This window comes from Scyliorhinus torazame, chromosome 12 (genome assembly GCF_047496885.1).
Source record: "Scyliorhinus torazame isolate Kashiwa2021f chromosome 12, sScyTor2.1, whole genome shotgun sequence".
Taxonomy (NCBI): Eukaryota; Metazoa; Chordata; class Chondrichthyes; order Carcharhiniformes; family Scyliorhinidae; genus Scyliorhinus; species Scyliorhinus torazame.
Genome location: NC_092718.1, coordinates 41977282 through 42000203, shown reverse-complemented (window position 1 = coordinate 42000203; position 22922 = coordinate 41977282). Strand labels below are relative to the sequence as shown.

The 22922-nt window shown below is 42.4% G+C and overlaps 1 protein-coding gene across 2 annotated transcripts in view; it reads right to left on the bottom strand.

The window, feature by feature from the left end:
* LOC140387534 (protogenin-like) overlaps nucleotides 1–22922 on the bottom strand; it is a 189615-nt gene that overhangs the window by 75081 nt on the left and 91612 nt on the right. For both annotated transcript variants that reach the window (XM_072470756.1, XM_072470757.1), the window contains exons 5-11: nucleotides 21760–21897; nucleotides 21094–21252; nucleotides 15857–16019; nucleotides 13295–13542; nucleotides 11987–12151; nucleotides 10804–11109; nucleotides 5476–5664 (exon numbers count right to left, since the gene is read on the bottom strand). In XM_072470756.1, coding sequence (XP_072326857.1) covers nucleotides 5476–5664; nucleotides 10804–11109; nucleotides 11987–12151; nucleotides 13295–13542; nucleotides 15857–16019; nucleotides 21094–21252; nucleotides 21760–21897 — 1368 coding nt within the window. The remainder of the gene's footprint in view (nucleotides 1–5475; nucleotides 5665–10803; nucleotides 11110–11986; nucleotides 12152–13294; nucleotides 13543–15856; nucleotides 16020–21093; nucleotides 21253–21759; nucleotides 21898–22922) is intronic.

Below are 22922 nucleotides of genomic sequence, written 5' to 3'. Positions count from 1 at the left end.
AGACCAGGGATCCTCATAGCTCAGTACATTTACACACTTAACCATTACAGTGCACTTTACATTTTGTTAGTTTAAGACAGTGGCATTTAAAATGTTATCCAAAGGACAACATAGGATCCTCAAAAGTCTGGAAATCAGTGGCTGAACCCCAAGTGCCTCAGTCCTGTTTGTACCATATATTGTATTATTCAATGGTTTGGCCAGTGAGGATCATGGCTTGAAAATGTTATTATTTCCAATGTTACCCCATTGATAGATTAATGTCATATCAGAACACAAACATGCAAATTTTAAAAATTGGTTATCGCTGGTCTAAATGGTGTATATAAAGGAAGACAATATAATTTTGCTGTATAAGCAGGCAGCAAGTTATGCACAAGGTAACTGGTACTTCCTCAAGAACTGAATCAAAGGATCAGTGCCAACACAATGGGAACCTTTCTCTCATGATTGCACGTAGCATTTTTAACTATAGAGTGAAACATTTAAATATAAAATGAACAGAACCCACAATGCTCAAACCCACTGCAAGAACCACGCTACAGATTTTTCCCTGTTGGAAATGCTAATTAGGTTTGAACACAATGTATTCACAGTCACAGAGCTCAATTCAAGTTTGCTGCTTTAGTTTCACTGGGCAGGATTTTCCACACAACCCGGATCAATGCACCTCTTGCCACTTTGAAACCAGTGGTGGGGGTGCGCCGTTGGCAGGACCAGAAGATCCCACCGGTGTGGACGGCAGGAAAAATCAGGCCACGGGGTCCATTAGCCAGATCACCCGCTTCCCCCTCCAAAATTACATATGCATCTACTTTGAATTCACTACTCAACACCCAAAATCTCAGGCCTCCACTGTTGGTTTGATCCAATGTTCTTCCAAGCTGTATCGTACAGAAACTTCCAACGCATCCAGAACTCTAATGTCCAGTTGCTTACATCTCAATTGATGCAAGGTTCCTCTTTTGACAAACCTTCAGAGCTTGTGGGGGAGCCTAATTTCTGGTTTTTACATTGCGCAGGCATGTGAATTTGGGACCAAAATTGATGGAACACAGTAAGAATTTTATCAGAAATAAAAGCAATGGCCAAGATTTTCCGCCAATAACCCAGTGCAGGTATCCCGCCCGTCCTGCCAAAATCACTTCACAATAACTGAGCGTAAGGGCAGCACGGTGGCGCAGTGGGTTAGCCGTTGCCTCATGGCGACGAGGTCCCAGGTTCGATCCCGGCTCTGGGTCACTGTCCTTGTGGAGTTTGCACATTCTCCCAGTGTTTGAGTGGGTTTCGCCCTCACAACCTAAAGATGTGCAGATTAGGTGGACTGGCCATGCTAAATTGCACCTTAATTAGAAAAAATTGATTAATTTTAAAAATAATAACTGAGCGTATTTGTAAAGCTTATGATTCGTATTGACCACAGCCTGGATTGAAGCATGTTTACAAACTGTAATACATCCTTTGAATGAGTTTATTTTCGTAGAATCATAAAATTTATAGTGCAGGAGGCAATTTGGCCCATTGAGGCTGCACCGGCCTGGTCAATCCACCTAACCGGCACATCTTTGGACTGTGGGAGGAAACCAGAGCACCCGGAGGAAACACAAGCAGACACAGGGAGAAAGTGCAAACTCCACACGGACAGTCACTCAAGGGCTGAATTGTACCTGGGTCCGTGGAGCTGTGAGGCAGCAATGCTAACCTCTGTGCTGCCGTGCCGTGGAAGTTAGTTTACCACCATGAAGCAATTTTACTAGCTTCAGACATGAGCATGCAAATTTATATGTGTGCTTAAACAGTAGAGTTCAAAGAAGGGAACACTGTGCATAAATCAGTACTCATTGGTAGTTATCCGAGTGCTGAGTGGTGTGGGCGACCATGGCCTTCCAAGCTTTTCCAATCATTCCAATACTCATTACCGAGCTGAATTAATCCTCTCCAGTTCAGGGTGGGTAATTTAACAATCCACAAATCGAAGTGTCTAAACATCTGGGACTTGATGACAAAGTGTTCCACTTTCCAAGTGTAATGCAGTTAAAGGAATGTAATGAGGGAATTTATTTTTCACGTTGTACAGTTCAGTCTGTAGTACCATTTTTTGTCAGCAGGTGTTGCCATGGGAATTTTTTTGAAACAATTTAGAATGTTTTAAAAACGGTAACGCTAATATCATAGTTCAAAAACTGTCAAACATATATATTTTTGCTTTTCTCTTTACAGCTATTTGCAGGTCTGATTCATGCATTAGCAGATTTTAAATTGTTCTACTTTTTTCCTATGAATAAGGTATGAATAAGAATCCAAGAACTTCATGCATACTGATTCAGTTGTGGTGAGCATCCTCTCAAGGTCTATAATACATTTGTTATTAGCTAGAAGAGCCTGCAATTAATCCCACAAGTATAACATGCAATTTTCTTAGTATTGCTTCAAGTCTTGGCTGATTAAACTTTATTTATAAAGTGGGCCTGGGCTGCAAAAAGGTCACATTTATAAATCGTCACTGTCTGCCAGAGCAGAGACAGAACTTTATCTCTGTTCACGGAGAAGAGATAAAATCCTGGGGTCTTAGAGGTCAAAAGGCAGTGACTGGGACAAGTGCCTTAAGCAAACCATTCCCATCTAGCCTCCAGTTGGAATTTCACGACAAGGCTGAGGAAATAAACTGATTTGGTGCACAATAAACCGGTTAATATGTTGGAAACAGAGCCTTGTACTCAATAAAAACTCATAATTTATCCTCTGTAAGTCTAACACCCCAAATTAATTTTCTTTTGCAGAAATAAAATGCCAAAATAAAGATCAGAAACAACTTTTACTAAAGAAACAGCAGAAAAACAACATGCTTCCAAACTCCAGTGACTTGTGAAAAATTGTATAACAAAGATGATCTTTCTGAGCAATAACTTTGTGAGATAGAGGGGTGTGGAGCATTTGCTAGATTTTAATACTTTGTTATTTGCTTTACAGCTCTGTCTAATTTTTTTTTAAATTTTTTTAAATGTTTTATTCTGACAGAAAATTTTACACGAATTATATATATTGTACTGCAGAAATAGAGTTATTACAATTAATAACTTAATTCTCCAAATATGATTTGCAGAACATGAGCAGAGAGACTAGTTCACCCGAACTGTGCCCCTTAATTTTCATTTTCTTTTAAGATTAGGCAACGTTTAATGTTAAGGTATAAAGGAATACTGTTTGAGCTTAGATATCTACCAGAAAGTGTTTTTCAATCCACATAATATTGAATCAGAAAAGCCTAACCTACCATAACTAAGGGAAGAATCGGGCCAACAAGACAGACAGAGGTTGTTCAAAATGAATGTCTCCACAAAGTTACATTTACTTTGGTCTGTAATGATCGATCTAATAGCCAAAGTAGCTACATCAGGAAGGATAAACAACATGCAAAACACTGGAATAGGAACAGAATCCAATCAATGATCAGGTTTTGTTCCACTCTCTTGGTTCATTGTCCTGGACAGTTTTTTGCCTGGTTAAATGGTCAGCTGCCAGCCACCTGCTATGGCTGAAATGGCCACAGATGGTCAGTTGTCCAGTTAGCAGTTAAGAATGTGCTGTTGTTCCCACATCACACGGGGATTGAGGCCCTTGACAGGGATCCGTGAATCTAAGCTCATCACCAAGCAACAGTCAAGGGCCACAGCCAAACAGTGACTGAGGTCAGAGCTAATAATTCTACAATGACTTACATTTATAGATCGTTCAAACCAAGAATTTCAAACGCAATAACATTCAGATATTCATGTTCCTTTTCTTTGCTGAAGGATCACACTACTCAAGTCGTAAGAATAGCAGTTCCAATAACATGCTAAAAATATTCAAAACTCTTACATTTGAAAGCACTGAAGAAAAACAACAAAGTCTTTCTCAAGCTTATAAATAGACAAAGATCTGAATTCAACACAATCTCAATTGTATACTAACATCCATTAGTATGTACACATTAAAGTAAATTAGAAGAGGTCCAGTGTTTACCTCCATCACATCAAGTCTAGAACTTCACAGTGGCCTGTGAAATATTTAACTGCATGCGCACAGAAACCAACTTTACCATTACTCCAATTGGTTCTCCACAAGCCAACAGAAACCGTAGTTCTGATTTAGCACAATTTGATAATAATGGTTACGTGGCACAAATTTCAGATCATTTCAGGTGGTCTAGGAGCAAAAATGCAGAACAACTGTGCTGAAGGATTGTGTTGACAGAAAAGGTTGTGTAAATAATTCACAATGCAAAAAGCTCTCAGGAATGGCTGATGTGTAAATGATACTGTGCGATATGAAAGCCCCTTTGTGGAAGTCACATTATTTTTGTAGAGCTAAATGTTTTTTGAAAATCAAAATTATTTCTGCAGCAACCACTAACACAGATGTAATGGAGAATGAACAGGAAGGCAGACGTGTTGAACAGTGAGTGGTATTTGCAGATGAAGGGAGAACACTTTTGCAGTTTGTAAAGAGACAAGTTCTTGTCCCTGACAGAAGAACGAACAGATAATGTCCTGATTCAAATCATTCCACTTTCAATGGAGACAAGGGGCAAAAGGAATTAAATATACTGTTCAAACTGATTAACAAATCCAATCACACTTATTCTGAAAAGCAGATACAGCATACAAAAGTTTACACTTTTACTCGTTACAATTATACAGTAGCAGCACTGTGAATAAACACTTTAAAGTTTGTTTATGCTTTTGCAACACAGATGTGACTTGCATATAGAGTTTCAATTACTTAGAAAAGTAGCAAGAGTTGGCAATTCAGTGAAGATGGTTTTTTTAAATTTCAGATTACCATCTTAAGTTTTCCATTTATAGTTACTGGATAGGTTTCCCCGAACAAAAAAGACATTGAGTTATTTTATTCTCAGACCCCGTGTCAAGCAACTTGTTTGTTGTTTTCTTAAAATAAATTTAAAGTATCCAATTATTTTTTCCAATTAAGGGGCATTTTAGCGTGGTCAATCAATCTACCCTGCACATCTTTTTGGGTTGTGGGGGTGAGACCCACGCAGAGAATGAGCAAACGCCACACGGACAGTGACCCGGGGCCAGGATCGAACCCGTACTTGTTTGTTGTTAATAAACTTTACTGTGGAGTTGATCCAAAGGGAAAATTAAATTGCACCCCTCCCCCCCACCCTTGGGGATTTCCAGCACAATTGACACCCAGTAAGTATACAATAAAAGAAAATGTCCTATTAACTGGGTAACATGGTGAAAAAAGATTGAAAAACCTCCATTAGTAAGCATAAAACACAACCAGAGTAAATAGTTCCAAACAGATTTGGTTATCGCTAGAATCCACGTTTTCACCCAGCCAAAGACTTGAAAAGAAACTATGTCGGAAAATCCTAAAAGTGGGGAGTTAAAAGTAACAGCACTAAACCTTTTGCAAGTAGAGACAACAAGTTAAAACTAAATGAAATATTTGGAAGTCACATACCTAGTCCACTGATGGTGTAATGGGAATCCTGCATGCCGAGTCCAATTGGTCCAGTTTCCTGCTGACTTTCTTCCCGGTAAAACAGTCTATATCCCTGGACGTGCACACTATTCTCCTCTGCTTGTTTCCAGCTTACTGTAATCGTCGTGCAGTTCAATGGCTCCAATCGCAGCTCCGGGGCCAAGGGGACTATGGAAATAGGAGATGGAAAGAAAACATTATTATTAACATCCTTTCAAACATTCCTGTTCAAGCACAAGTTTCCTTGAACTGAAATAAGTTGATCAAATGTGATTCTTTGTTTTAAAATATAGATGAAGCAGTCAGTTTTTTCTGTTAAAGACTACATTCACAATGCAAACTTTGTATTTTAAAAAATGATTTATTTCACCCTTAAAAAGAGTATCATTTAAAAAAAAAAATAGATTTAGAATACCCAATTAATTTTTTCCAATTAAGGGGCAATTTAGCGTGGCCAATCCACCTACCCTGCACATCTTTGGGTTGTGGGGACGAAACCCACGCAAAAACAGGGAGAATGTGCAAACTCCACACGGACAGTGACCCAGAGCCTGGATCGAACCTGGGACCTCGTCGCCATGAGGCAGCAGGGCGAACCCACTGCGCCACCGTGCTGCCCTAAAAAGAGTATCATGGCATTTGTGTTTGTTCTCAGAACATTACATGTGGATTTAAAAGTTATTGATAATACCTTATTTTGTCACTATAGAAAGCTTTACTCCACTGGATGAAAGAAAACCACATTTCACAACTAAAGGGAAGCCGGGAAACAAATTGCTGTCAAATTTAGAAGCACTTCCATTGCTCCTGCTTCAGAAAAGTGAAATTCAGCTGTGACTTAAATTGGGCCTTAGTATCTCCGTCAATAAAACCACTTCTGAAAAGCATTGAAGTGGTATCCTATACATCCAGTTGAGGAGCCCAATAGCCAAACTTGGCCCATTACATAAACATTCAAATTGGCAACCAAAATTTCTGGATATATTTTTCTCTCTCCATACATACATGCATATTTCTTTAGGGTTACTGCTTTAAGGTCATAGTTTCCAAGCGGGTCCTGATTGGTGTTGAGAAAATCTCAAAACATAGCAGTGCTAAGAAATCCAGGGATGACAGACAGGAGGCTACACGAAGCCAAGACAAAAAACACAAGTGTAGCAGAACTCGGGATGAGCTTTTTCAAGTCTTGCTTTTCTTCTTTTAAGGGAAGGAATGCTGTCCACCCTGCTGCTTACTCCCCTAATCTGATGAAAACAACAGGACTGGAGCCCCACAGGGATATGTCCTGCTACGAGCCTGACAGCTTCAAGATTGATGGTTTAAGATAGCAGGCACCAGAATGAAATGCTGGCGCTTAGACTGTTTATTTGGATGTATCAGCAAACATAAACACACCATCTCTTTGTCTGTGCCCAAACGGAATTATTCTTGGATGGATACCATTTAATAAAATCGAAGGTGAACACAAGAAATTTTCTCCTCCCACAGTTGCAGAATCAGCTCCCATCAAACACCGGTGCTCATCTTTGCTACCGAGGCAAGCAGAGCATTGCAAACATTCATGATCCATTGATTTGGAGCCCATTTTGATGTTACTGGCGCAAGGGCAAAGGTTACTAGGGTAACAGCAGCAACAGCTTAACAAGATTATTGCAACAATCTCTTATGAACAACAGGCAGATCACCATATGCTCTCTGCCTGGGGATGGAGGTTTTAATTTTCCTCCCCCAAATCCTAACAGTTTCATTTTGCTCCCCAGTCATAAAAGAGCGCGCCCAAAACTAATCCCAGATTAACAGCCTCAAATCGGTTTATCAATTTATTTCCAATCTCTCACATTTGACAATTCAGAGGAATAAAGAGCACAACGCAGATCTATCCTTTGCTGAAATAACAATCCATGGTGCACATTTTGTATAATTTTTTAATGAAAAATTGTACTCGTGGGTCGACAGGCTGCATTTGTTATGATAGAATTGTCCTTCAGGAGACACGGCCCAACCTGGGATATTTTAATCCAGCACCCTGTGCACAATGTCAAGAAGAATATGGCAACATTTATTATATATTGAAAAAATGTTCAGTGGGTTGCAACGTACGATAATTGTGATGCTAGCTCAGCCTATGAAAAATAGTATAATAGAAGTATTAACATGCACCTCCAGTACCCACTGTGCCTTTAGATTGAATGGTCAGCAGGCAATTTCAAAACTCTGATTTCCAAGTCAGCGATTTTATGTTTGGGCAGGGAGCCCAGGACGCTGTTGGTGTGAGCTTCGGGTGAAACTCCCAGGTCTTATTAACATGTAGGAGGCAACACTCCTTGGACTTGGCGAAAATGACAAAATGGCCAGCAGACTTCACTAGGTAGGAGGCCACCGTCAGGGCCCCGAGGGAACAGTCCCTGGCAATAAAAGGTAATTGGTGAGAGGAGATCTGGAGAAGATCATTGGAGGGGGAAGGGAAGCTAGAATAACAAAATTTAACTTTTTCAAATTATGTATGGAGCTTTATTTTACCAATGAGTACTTAAGGATATGCTCTGTTAAGGGTTGATTCTCTCTGCTTTGGATCCAAGAGATGCATGTGCTAATAATCATTCACATACAGCCCAACAAAATAAAGTTAGTCACAGAAAAATGAATTTTAGGCCTCCCACAAATCGAATTGTTCAGTATCTGATTTCTAACCCCAGTCTGACTGACCGAGCGTACAACCGGTCTGATCTTGCTTCATCTGGTTGGAAGTGCCCTTAGTTCTCAGTAAGGCCACGTTGGAGCATTGTAATGTTGCAAAGCACTCATGTGCCAATGGAACTGAAAGCCATCAATCACATAATGGTGCCGGTGGGCCATGGAGAGAAGTATGGTCCCAGTAGACACCTCCTGGTTGATACAAGCTGAACGTGAGCTGTTCCCACAAAAGCAGGGCACGGGCGAGGTGAAGATGAAAATTAGTTTAAGCATACACACTTAAAAAGACAATTGCTAGCATTGTATTGTACTTGGAATCGGAAGTTTACCTGAACACAAATGACAGGTAATGCTTCACGATCGAGAGGGATTAACAAAACTGGGCAGTGATACTTAGCAGCTTGCCACAGGTTGGCATTTGTGAAGCCGTATGTTCAGGTCTCCAGCTTGATCAGCATCTTGCAGAAGGTGCAAGCACAAAATCCAACCAAGGATAATAGTTAGAAATCAGGAGCAGGAAGCCTAATCTTGATTCATCTTAGCCCAGGAGTACGAATTACAATTTTACACACCCTTGTTGGAACCTTGGTCGAGATTAGTTACCACACACCATGAATGAATCTGCAGCCTTCTATCATGTGTTCTTTAATTACATGCTACGATCGCTAATTTGAGTCAGAGAAAGTCATTATGTACTGATCAAAATAGATTGCAGAGCATTTCATATTGTATTGTTCATCACATCACTAATAAAAAAAACTACATAAAGCACTATCGGGTCCTGAACTCATCTGCTAAAACTGCTCACTATTCCATGATTATCCTGGATCGAAACGATAGGCCGACTTATTTTCTCTTCTGAAAATCATCTCCAACATCTGTAGTTATCTCCTACACCCTGACCTCCAACCAGTGAAAGGAACGCGTGGACTTCTGTCCGCCTCTGTTGCTTCTTCCTCTTCCTTAGTGCACTGAGGTCAAGCGTTTTCTAAGGTTTCGCCCCAGCACACCCTCCACTTTAGCCCCCCATCAGCCCTAGTCTTCAGCTCAAGTTTATCCATTTTTTCACTCATGTCTCCTTATGCCCTCGGAGTTGATCTTGTCCACAAGACCAAGCTCCCACTCCCTCAACCTGATTCCCATTGAACTGCTAACCACCCAAACATTTCCTTTAGCCGATAGTGTTAATGGTTCTTTCCTCTGTCATGATTGACCCCGAGATGAGTGTCTGATCATCTGCACCAAGACCACCTACATCCATTTCCATAACAACACCCAACTCCTCTCCTACCTCAGCTCAACTGTTGCTGAAACCCTCATCCATGCATTGGCTATCTCTAGTCTTCATTCATTCCATTCCAATACTCTCTTGGCTGAGCTCAAATATTCTACCCTCCGCAAGCTTGAGGTCACCAAATCTCTGCATGTGTCCTAACTCGCACCAAGTCCTGTTCATCCACAACCCTTCTGCTTGCTGACCTACGGTGGGTCCCGGGTTAAGCAAAACCCTCGTCCACGTTTTCAAATTCCTCCATGATTTTCCCTATCCCTCTATCTCCGTAATCTCCTCCATCCCTGTAATCCTCAGTTATATATGGTCCTCTAATCCTGTCCTCTTGATCTTCCTTAATTTTATCGCTCCAGCAGCACTGGTGAATATGCATTCAGCTGCCAATACATCCAGCTCTGGAATTTCCTCCCCTAAACCTCTCCCCTTTTCTGTATCTCTTTCTTCCTTTCAGGCACTCCTTAAAATCTGCTCTGGCCAAGCTTTTGATCATCTTCTCTAAAATCTTCGTACGTAGCTCAACGTAATTTTTTTTTTTTTGATAATACCCCTTGTGAAAAGGCACTATATAAGTAAAAGTTATTTTGTATTTATCTAGCATGTGGATAATGCATATATAATCAATACTTTTGTCTGGCACAACAATGAATGTAAAATAGATCAATACTTTGTGAATTCTAAGATTGCCAAGGGGTACACAATTTTGCAGCACTGAAACAAAATTTCCCAAATGCAAAACTAAAGATTCATAGGTTAGGTCATAGAATCCCTACAGTGCAGAAGGAGGCCATTCGACCCATCAAGTCTGCACTGACCCTCTGAAAGAGCACCCCATCTAGACACATGCTCCCACCCTATCCCTGTAACCCAACCTAACCTTTTGGACACGAAGGGGCAATTATTTTTAAAATCACAGCCAATCCACCTAACCTGTACATCTTTGGACTGTAGGAGGAAATTGGAGCACCTGGAGGAAATCCATGCAGACACGGGGAGAATGTGCAAACTCCACACCATCAGATGTATTGCTTTTTGTTGGTGTTCGAAATCTGATACACTCAACATCCTGACACCTTAACATTCCACGGTCATATTTTAACCAGATATCTAATTTCGGTATCAAGTCTGAATATATGCTTATTGCACTGGATGTTGAATTCGCATTCCTAAATTTGCATGATTGTTGAACAGCTGCCCGACCCTGTGGTCAACCATAACAATAGGTCATAAATAGTATGGAGCACCTTGGCCATGACAAATCTTTTTAGATGGGTTTCCGAAATGCCACTGCATGGAGATCAAAGTTTAACAAGACAATAAATCACCTTTCACACTCGTAGCTTTTGGGGTTCTGTGGGAAGTCCAGATTGAAGATTCTCCCCATCCCACTCTGGTCGCTGCAGAGATCCGTACAAGGTAAGTGCTGTCAGGCTCCACATCTTCAAGCAGATGTTCGGATATGGCCCCTGGAAGCTCCACAAGATGGACAGCACTCTCTGTGCTTTTACGGTAGTAAATGCGGTACGCAATAATACGCCCTCTCCTGAATTTGGCTGGAATGGGGAGCCACGAGATCAAGATGTTGGTTGGACTGCGACTGGTCAAGCTAATTTCTGGCACTCTCAAAGGGACTATTAAGAAAGAAACAGTATTTAAAATTAATCCATGTTAAATTGATCTTATTTTCAGCCATACCAAGTTTAGTAACAAGAGGGTATAACATACAAAATACTATCTAATACCATAGAAGTTCAACATAAACACTGCCAAGTGGAAGACTAAAAGCTTATTGTAGCAATCTAATGCTGTGGATGCAGTTCAATGTGTGGTTTCTAAAATTGTTTCTCCATTTTGCACACGATTATATTTTATAAAGAAGTCAATGTCCAGAACTGAAGTCATCATATATAATGCCAATGATGGGGGAGAGTTTTAAAGATTTAAATTTCACTTATAGTGGATAGTCTAACAGATTGACTAAATCTGAACTAGAAACTAATAATTTACGCATTGTGTAATTACTGGACAGCGGGTGTATATAATTAACAGCTGGTTTCAGAAAACCTGAGAGAAACTAATTGGGAACTATGAAAATAACATTTTTCACCCAGCAGTAGTTGGAAATAAATGATGAATATTATGGAACAGATTTGAGTGGGAGGGCGAGGTAAACAGTGGATGCATGTGAAAAACCGGTGACCGAGATAAAATATAAAAAGTAAACACCTCTTGCACAATGCTCAAGCACTACAGGTATGAGGTGATTTATGTTGCATGAATGGAGCTGCTATACTAAAAAGTAAAAATTTCTTTCAAAGGCATTTAGGCTTATTCCAGGCTGGTAAAAAATAAACTAATCCTGATTTCTTCGAGGCTGCTCAGTGGAGAAATAAACCATGGATATAATGTTGTACAAGAAAGAACTCTCACGAGCCATTCATTAATATACATTTTCTGTATTAAACAGAAGCCAATGTTTAAATGTTCACGACAACTTTTCATACATACCGTCTTCCAATGTGTGCTGGATAACATGCTCTGACATTCGACTCGCTCCCATAGGCATATACGCTACAATATAAAATGTGTAATTGCTGGCTGGTTCTAGGTCGTCAATAGTGTACCGAGTTGTGTCATTTCCAATAACCACTTGATATTCTTCATTATTTAAACCTGGGGAAAGATAAATCCCCTCTCAATTTGTGAGCCTGAAATAATTAACCTAGGCAACCCTGTTACACTATGTCTTTAGGGCTTGTCATGCGATGGAAAAATAATACACAAAATCTGAATATCCCTTAAAATGGCAAACTTTTCAGGCTTTTGGTTTCATTTTTCAGAAAATAAACTTTTCCTTCCATCTCCACTGTGGCAATGGATAAGAGTTTATCTTCCCGTAATCAGCTTCGCCAGCACTTTGCCTCTTAAAGCAAAACACCGCATTTTAAAATCACAGCCAAGAGCAAAATTATTCCCAATTACATTTTCCCACATTCATGAATAAGCTTGATAGCCGCTTAATTTGCAAAACCTAAGAGGCCCATACACAAGTAGTAATTACTGGCTAATAATGTATTTCAAAAGTCCTGATTTCTGACCTAGAAAACAAAATCCTTGAAGGAAAATTAAAGAGTCTTGTTACCCTGCTGAATACTCCAACAGAACTCACGCTGGGGCTTAATGAAATAACTATAATGGAATACAAAGCAACCATTCGACTGCAATCTGCACTCCATGGCCAACACTTTAATGTCTTCAGAAAACTGGTGGTGCTGCTTGAACACACTTCACCACACACTTTAATTACACCTTCACGCATTTCTATACTCTCTGTTCTATGAACTCATAATAAACACCTTTCCCTTGAGAAGGTAAACCTTCTACCCAATTTTAATCATCTCAGCAGATCACATTGTTTGTACAGAGAAGGCTGCTATTCCCATTTCATTAGAGAGGCTATTCTCTCTTTGTGACCTCTGCTCAGCAATAGAATATTAACAACAGATGGTCAGCTTCTCACATTCCAATTAGACATTGGGAGCGGATAATGTCCAAGCCCAAACAACAACAAAAAAAAGTGAAGAAGATGATACTTACAGATTAGCTTTAAAACAAGCAATCTAATTTACATTTAAACCGATGCTTCTTCTGAAGTTCTAGTAAAGATGCACCTTGTAAGGATTACTGCAGTAAACAAGTCTTTATTACCTGGCAGACAGCTTTAAAATCAACAATTCTAGTCATCTGCAGGCTGAAGGAGAAAATATATTTCAGCAACACAAAGCTTGAAGCGTAGGCATCAGGTTCATGGCTCACCTTCTGCTTTCATGTAATGGACCGAGTATGCGATTACTTTATCAGAATTGTACATGGGCCTTTCCCAAGACAGAAGAATCCCTGAACTCGACACAGTTTCTGCCTGGATACTTCTCGGCGCACTGGGCCTGTCCTCAGACATAATAACAATCAGTCTGGCCACTGAAAGAACAGACCCTTGTTGGTTTTCAGCCACACACTGGTAAATGGCATCATCTTCGGGAATGATCTGGTTTATCACCAATTTGCTTTAAAGAAAATAATTTGGTTAATTACCCGAATGTTTGAGCTCATATCTACTAACAATGAATGTAGCATTCTAATGGAACAATTTTACATTTGGCACATGCAAAGCTTAAGAAACAGGATCTATACTTTGTACATTTAATAAATGAAAATGTCTATGGACAAGTCATAACAACATGACCAGTTTACTAGAAAGAACCCCAAGTCTGCTTACTGCGCAAATCTTAATTGTATAAGATAAAATAAATTCCAAAGCTAATCTGGTTCAATTCAAATCCAGGAGGGAGCCAGAAACCTCTCTAAAGTCATCTGGTATTCACTCAGTCAATCATAACTTTGTATTGGTATGACACCAGCCTTCACGCATTGTGGCCTACAGGTAACAAAGAGTTACGTCAGGTTATCGTACTGGGCAGGTTAAGCATCTGCATCTGAGGTTCCGAGGCCTGCTGCTGATTAGTATTGTGCTAGAATTAGGCCAGGTCCACGTTTGGATACACTCCTGGCTTACAAAGCACATTTACCATTGGATCACCAGTATATTGCACTGGGATTAGTTGTGTTTCCACTATTTCAGAACTTAGCGCTTTAAATTCCGTGCTCAGCAAGTCACAAGAAAGACAACTGTAACGGGCCAGTGCGACAAAAGTAGTATAAAACGGTTGATATGAGCTCGTACCACAGCCCCTATAAAATGTAACCTCATTCTGTGCCAGTGCCCATTAGTACCAGAAAAAACACTGCAATCCTCTGGCAATACACATTCCAATTGAATGGAGCTGACTGGCCTATTATCTGCTCTGCAGAGGGAGATAAAGATTAGAGTCATGGTGAGTAAGCAGTGCTCTGATACAGAACAAAGCAAAGTACAGCACAGGAACAGGCCCTTCGGTCCTCCAAGACTACGCCAACCATGCTGCCTGTCAAACCTAAAATCTTTTACACTTCTAGGACTCGTATCCCTCTATTCACGTGCTATTCATGTATTTGTCAAGACGCCCCTTAAACATTACTATCGTACCTGTTTCCATCATCTCCTCTGGCAACGAGCTCCAGGCACCCATTACCCTCTGCGTAAAATACTTCCCTCACACATCTCCTCTAAACTTTGTCCCTTGCACCTTAAACCTATGTCCCCCAATAATTAACTCTTCCACACTGGGAAAAGGCTTCTGACTATCCACTCTGTCCATGCCACTAATAATTTTGTAGACTTCTATCAGGTCACCCTCATCCTCTATTGTTCCACTGGGAACAAACTGAGTTTATCCAACTTCTCCTCCTAGCTAATGCCCTCCAGTGCAGGCAACATCCTGGTAAACCTCTTCTGTATCCTCTCAAAAGCCTCCACATCCTTTTGGTATTGTGGCGACCAGAATTGAACACTATATTCCAAATGTGGCCTAACTAAGGACTAAGGTTCCATACAGCTGCAGCATGACTTGCCAATTTTTATACTAAATGCCCCGGCCGATGAAGGCAAGCATGCTGTATGCCTCAACTATCTTCTCCACCTGCGTTGCCACTTGCAGTGACCCAGATCCCTCTGCCTGTCAAAACTCTTAAAAGCTTTGCTCTCCCCTGCTTCACAACATTGCAATTCAGTAGTGTAACCCCAGCTCCCTGATGGATCCTATCTTCACCGATCAGAACAACACTACAGAAAAACTACAGGAAGTTGGGTCTATTTTCCCCTCATATCCCAGGGCTCTGAGGTCCACCACACCAGTCCCACAGCGGACTTCAGTGATTGAACCTGGATCCTCCCCAGGTACTGTGGCCAAGCTCATGCAAACTCCACGCCCTGGCCAGTTATACCAAGCCTGCCCTTAAGTCATAGTTACTTTTCCCAGAATTGCATTTAAATGAAATACATTTATATCTCTTCACTGCGTGAAAAGGGTAGTCACTGAAAGGTATGCTAAGTAATGCCAATTTAAAATTAACTATGGCCATTGAGATCACGGCGCCAAGGACCCGGGTTTGATCCTGGCCCTGAGTCACTGCCCGTGCGGCGTTTGCACATTCTTTCCATGCCTGTGTGGGTCTCACCCCCACAACACAAAGGTGCGCAGGGTATGTGGATTGGCCACGCTAAATTGCCCCTTAATTGGAATTTTAAAAAACAAATTAGCAATGTAACTGAAGTTGCTCTTCACTGGGCTCAGACAATGACATTATTGGGCAAACAGCTGCACTTAAAACTACAACGAAAATCAAGTACATTTTAGAAACATATTTTTATTAAATCATAGTCAATTCTACAAAAGGGAGTCAGGACTTTCAAATCAGAGCTAAAAATAAATAGCCGTGTACCTGCTATACTGGACTTTGATACGCCCATTGGAGTGAATCCTTTGTCCATTCTTCAGCCAGCTAATTTTAGGTGTAGGAATACCTTCGGCCTGACACATAAACCTCGCCGTACCAGCACGAGGCCTCGTCAGGCTCTCAGGCCACTCAACGAAAGAAGGTGGGGCTACAAAGCAATATCAGAAAACTCTAGTAAGGATATATTCTTGTACAGATATATTCTTGTTAATAAGTGCCATGCATCTTGACCGATAAAGAAGGCAAACTTAAACAATATTTTAAAACTCCATGCTGCGAAGTCCACTCTCAGCTACAAAGCTAAGCATATCTTTAGCTTCAGTGATATTAGTGGAAGCCCCGATTTGTTGGGGGGGGGGGGGGGGGGGGGGGGGGGGACATCCTTTGGTGAAATGATATGTCATAGATAATGATGAAAAATGATATCTGAAGCAACTCAAGGCCATGTACATTTTCAATTCATACAAAGTAGCCAAGATGCCTACTTTTGATGAGGGAGGTCAGAACCAATATTTACTCCGTTGTGCATGAGAGACTTGCGCGTTATGATGGATGAGCTGCTGCTATCCCCTGTACACGCACACCAGCACGCCATAACCTCTCATGTTCCTCGAAACAAGGCATTTTAATTTAAAATTGACAATCGTTTGTCCTATAAATACAAAGCACTAATACAAAAAAAAAAACTTGTCTTCATGAGCCTGAGACAAAAGACAAGTCCAGCCCAGAGCAATGGAATAAATTTTGGTCTGCCTGTCTCTGCAGCACTCCTGCTTCAATTGTGTTTGGGGTGTCTCAATCCAGTTCCTAATGGTTGTATTCCGCAAGCAAGGAATTGGTTTTAGTTCGGTAACAGTGAGAAATCTAACCCAGTGGCCACAGGATAGCTGGTGCAAAAAATGAAAATTTCATCAGTGCAGTACGGATGCTCTTAGCTTAGGGTTGGTGCACATTTTGAGAGTGAAATGCAGATGGTTTTATTGTGCGCATCAGACCATGAGGTACCAAACCTGATGTGCTTAGTGCTGGTGTGCTGTTTTCCCAAATTAGGCAAACCTGTCGGCCATGATTCAACTAAAAGGGAACAAAGTCCCATAGCAAGCATTTTTAGCCATGTGTTTCCGAAACACATGTTGAGAAAACGCCACGTGCATTAGATAAGGGGCCCTACTCACCACACTCCGGCGCCTGTTTGGATACACCGAGGGAGAATTCAGAATATCCAATTCACCTAACAAGCACGTCTTTCGGGACTTGTGGGAAGAAACCAGTGCACCCGGAGGAAACCCACGCAGACACAGGGAGAACGTGCAGACTCCGCACAGACAGTGACCCAAGCCAGGAATGGCATCCCGATCTCCAAGACCCTCCACACAACACTCCCCCCCCCCCCCCCCCCCCTCCCCCTCCCCCCCCCCCCCCCCCGAAAACTCACTCTGGGAGGGTAGCTGCCCCCTACATTCCCCTAACACCCACGCAGGGCACCTCCAACCCGATCGCCAGTGCACAAAAAATGCCAGCTTAGCATATTGGGAGTGCCACCCTGGCAGGGCACCTGGGTACCTTGGCAGTTCCAGGGCCCCACCCTGCCCAAAGGGCATGTACCTGGGGCCTCCAACCCCCTGGGAGACCCCCACGAATGCCGTTCCGTCTGGTCCCCGTTTGTGGAGACCAGTGCTGAACGACGCTCGCCCGAGGTCTCTGAAGCGAGGGAAATTGATCCTATGCCTCGGGTAACACAGGAATCTGCACATTGAAGTGAGATTAGCTGTCTCCACAATGGGTGGGATTTACATCGCAATGTCTCGCGAGATCTTGTCAGAACTCGCCAGGCGTAGTGAGCCGGGTAGATCCCGGGTGCTGAGTCTCCTGGCTACTATCGGCCAGGCTGAGCTGCGACAGCTGCTTTTTGGAAGCAACATGGCCGTTGGATCAAGCCCTTTCATCTTGCAGCACTACATTCCTTATAAAATTTAAAACATTTTTAAACTCGTCTATTTACACCTTGTAAATCTAGTACAAAAGTTGAACAATAGGAGATGAAAAGGAATCCATAAGTGACCAGGCCTATATTCGGAGCAGGAGAATTTTAGTCATATAGACTCTGCCTAAGCTGCACATTTCTGTTCTTTTTAAAAAAAGATGTTTCATTTTGATTATCGACAAAGGTTTTTTACAAAAACAGAGATAAATCAGTGTCTCCAATTAGCTGTCATCCCATTGCTCACCTATCCCTTATGGAATGTCCACTGTGTTCATCCACATTCTTCAAGGGATAAAAGTTATAGTTCACTACCTTTTAAAAGCTTTACCCTTTTTGCAAATAATTGCCAACAAAAGACCATTTATTTATGTCAGCTTGGTTTAGCTACAGTGCCTTCAATTGCTGACCTGCGTATATAATCTCGGCGACACATTACTAAGTGAGTGCTGCATTCTCAGAGGTACCATTCTGCAGATTTTGTAATGGATGTTAAAAAGCCCACGGTGACATCCTGTGACGGGGATGTGCTGAGCGGACGCTGGAAAGGGGGCTTTCCCCCTGGAAACTTGAAATTAGGCACTTTTAGCTCCACATTAGGTCTCTAAATGCCGGAAAAAACTCCCCCACCCTCCTCGAACACCACATCGAGCGAGGCATGCCAAGCAACAATTTGAGGAGCCAAAAGGATGGCAGAGTCAATAAAAGCCTGGGGAGAGGGCAGCACGGTGGAGCAGTGGTAGCACTGCAGTCTCACGGCACCGAGGTCCCAGATTCGATCGCGGCTCTGGATCAGTGTGGAGTTTGCACATTCTCCCAGATCACACATGGCAAAAGTGGAAACAATGGCACCACAACAGCTATCTTGGAGGGCCCCCAAACAAATGGAAACCTGGGAGTGCAGGGGCACAGCCAGATGTGGAGATGGTGGCACCGGGCATCTTGGATGTCCCCCAAACAAAGGGAAACCCTGGTGTGCAGGGGTGCATCCACAAGCTAAGAATGGTTGACCCCGAAGGAGGGTGCATCCACAAGCTAAGAATGGTTGACCCCGCAAGGGGGTGAGGAGAACCACCAGAAACACGCCCATCCGAATAGTCACCTGGAACGTCAGGGGAGAAGGACCGACTGCGGGTAAGAGAGAGATGGGTGGGACAGACTTGCCAAATCATGCTACGGGACGAGGGCTAGGGAGGTGGCCATACTGCTAAATAAGAGGACAGCGTTTACAGTGACGAGAACGATTACGGACGGACCATGGGGTTAGTGGTATCATGGTTAGTGGCATCCAATGGTCCTTGTAAACATGTACCCTCCCAACTGGGACGACTCGGAGTTCATGAAGAAAACCATGGCAGAAATCCCCGACATAGACTCACACTGATTCATCATGGAGGGAGGGGGGTGCTTTAACGGTGTACAGGACCCACGGACAGACAGATTGGGGAAAGATCAATCATGGCAAATGAGTTGAATGCCTTCATGGAACAAATGGGAGCAGTGGACCCATGGAGGTTCACACACCCAGGGGAGAAAGAGTTCTCCTCCTTCCCCCAGGTACACAGGGTATATACCGGGATTGACTTCTTCATAGTTGGATAAGGTCTCACACTCCTCGTTCTGGGAGGTTCAAAGAGTGTGATAAGGGGGAAATTATTGCGTACAAGGCGCGCAAAGGTAGGAAGGCAAGGGGAGCTAGGCAACAGCTGGTCGACTCCATACTGGAAGAGATGGAACGGTGGTACTCCTCAGCCCCAATCGTGGAAGTACTGATGGAGAGGAAAAAGCTACAGATGGATTTTGATCTGCTTTCCACTGGGAAAGCAGTGCACCAGCTCCGCCAGACGCTGGGTATCTTTTACGAACATGGAGACAAAACCAGCCACCTGCTGGCCCACCAGCTGAGAAAGCAGGCAGCCATGAGCGAAACAGCTCAGGTTAAAGACAGAAGCGGCAGACTAGTCGCAGCACCAGAAAAGATTAAGGAAGCGTTCAAAACCTTCTACCGAGGGCTGTACACCACCGAGCCCCCCAAAGGGGGACTCGAAGGTGAAGCAGTTCCTCGACAGGCTGGACATGCCGGTCGTGGGGGAAAGATAAGAGACGGCCTAGAAACACCACTAGAACTGGGGGACGTCATGGAAGGTATCAATTCCATGCAGACGGGGAAGGCGACAGGGCCACATGGATTCTCAGCATACTTCCAGAAAACATTTACGTCAGCACTTGGGGGAGATGCTCGCAGACGCACTAAAAAAGGACACCCTGCCCCAACACTGGCCCAAGCCTCAATATCGCTGATACCAAAAAAGGACAAAGTCCCGACGGAGTGAGGGTCCTTTATGTATTTAATTTTTAAAAAAAAGTTTAGAGTACCCAATTCTTTTTTTTCCAATTAAGGGTCAATTTAGTGTGGCCAATTCACCTCCCTGCGCATCTTTTTGGGTTGTGGGGGCGACAGCCACGCAGGCACAGGGGGAATGTGCAAATATGGACAGTGACCTGGAGCCAGGACCGAGGGGCCAATGTAGGTCAAGGACCACAGGCATGATGGGCGGAAAAGTCTAAATAACAATGCTGATTGGACTTCAGGTCCAGTACATTGGGCTATTTCTGAAATACATATTCAATGGGCGGTACGGTAGCACAGTGGTTAGCACTGTTGCTTCACAGCTCCAGGGTCCCAGGTTCGATTCCCAGCTTGGACCACTGTCTGTGTGGAGTCTGCATGGGTTTCCTCCGGGTGCTCCGGTTTCCTCCCACAGTCCAAAGATGTGCAGGTTAGGTGGATTGGACACGTTAAATTGCCCGTTGTGTCCAAAAAGGTTAGGTGGGGTTACTGGGTTATGGGGACAGGGTGGAGGCGCAGGCTTAAGTAGGCTGCTCTTTCCAAGTGCCGGTGCAGACCCGATGGGCCGAATGGCTTCCTTCTGCACTGTAAATTCTATGAATACAAGGTCTTGATATTTTGATTTTACTTAAATAACATATGAGCTTTAAGGAAACACCTGCATGCATGAATAATAATGATCAAAAAATGCAATATTGCTTTTTCAAAATACTTGCGCCTGAAGACATTGCAAATATAGACAGCATGAATGCCAGAATTTGGTAGGACTGTGTCCCTTGTTACAAATGACCATTTTGGCTCCTCAGGACAACAGAAAGCATATATCACACTGGCCACCACAAACACACATTAATTCTCGAGTCTTCATTTTAAATGTTCTGGTTATCTTACCCAGTACAGTAAGCATAGCTGTGGCTACAGTATAATTGCGTGTGCCTGGTGTAGTGGCCCGACACACATATATTCCAGCATGTTCAACCTTCACATCGGATATCATCAAATTTCCATTCCCCACAACCCGTGTATTGAAAACATCAATAGATCGATGATCTGTTCGGAAAAAGTAGATATTTGTGTCAACCATTAAAAATTAGGTCAACATCATTCAACAGGACTGACTCAAGCAATTAAAATAGACTCATTGCTAAATACATTTGCTTGCAACATGTTTGCATTAAAGAGCAAGACGAAGAATGAAAAATGAAAATCGCTTATCGTCACAAGTAGGCTTCAATGAAGTTACTGTGAAAAGCCCCTAGTCGCCACATTCCGGCGCCTGTTCGGGGAGGCTGTTACGGGAATTGAACCGTGCTGCTGGCCTGCTTGGTCTGCTTTAAAAGCCAGCGATTTAGCCCAGTGTGCTAAACCAGCCCCTAAAATAAAACTTAGAGATCATTTAATTATACTGAGAACAGCATTCTAGTTATATTTGTTGGATCACAAAGTTGTAGTACTTTTAAATTGCCAGTTTCCCCTGGTCTAACTATTGCCAAGCTGATTTTAAGTGTCAAAAGTGCGAAGAACAACAGGAGGAATAAAAGAAAATGGACATCTCACCTAAACGGCTCCAAGATACGAGAGGTTTTGGGGAACCAATGGCAATGCATTCCAACATGGCGTTTTGATGTACTGGCACAGTGAGGTTTTGGGGACCCGCTACAATCACTGGTTTCTGCAACTTTTTTGGCTCCCAAGCTATTAATGAAAAATCAATTATCAATGGAATTCATTGCTATTTAGTGGAGAGCATTGAACAAAATACTTCATAACGTTTTACTGATTGGTAACACCAATTAAGAATTAAAGTAAACTGGTGTCTAGTACAGAGGAAAAATGTCAATAACAAAAGAAAGTCAAACAGAAGTGGGTCAGTTAGAGATGTACACATATCCCAGGTATTGCCTTCTTCCAGACCCTTCCATCAGGCAGAAGGTACAGAAGTCTGAAGACCCGCACATCCAGACATAGGAACAGTATCTTCCCCACAGGTACAAGACTCCTCAACGACTCCCCCTCGGACTATCTGTTCCCCGTAAGAACACTATTCACGACGCCCTATGCTGCTCCTGCTCATGTATTTGCTTTGTTTGCCTCCTTGTCCGCACTGTAACCAATCACTGTTTTGTCGATGTACCATTTGTCAATGTTCCCCGTTGATTATTCTTGTGTCTACAGTGTACGTACTGTGTACGTTCCTCGGCTGCAGAAAAATACTTTTCACTGTGCTTCGGTACATGTGACAATAATTCAAATCAAATATCAATTTGGGGGATTAAAGGAAATGTCACCTGAACATAGTACACATAACTTGCAACAAAGCTATTAACTAAGATATGTATTTTATTTTAAATAGCACCACTAAGCACATCCATGAAAGTTAGAAAGCATCATTTAAGATTCCCAATAAATGGTGAAGGAATAACCACATCCTCAAACAAACCAAATTAGGCCAGGTGGGTTTCCATTTGAAACAACCCCCCTTTTACTTTTAATAACAAAATGGCAAATTTATACATGGAACCTTTGAGAAATAATAATAATCTTTATTAGTGTCACAAGTAGGCTTACAATAACACTGCAATGAAGTTACTGTGAAAATTTCCTACCCGCCACACTCTGGCGCCTGTCAGGTACACAGAGGGAGAATTCAGAATGTCCAATTCACCTAACAAGCACGTCTTTCGGGACTTGTGGGAGGAAACCAGAGCACCCGGAGGGAA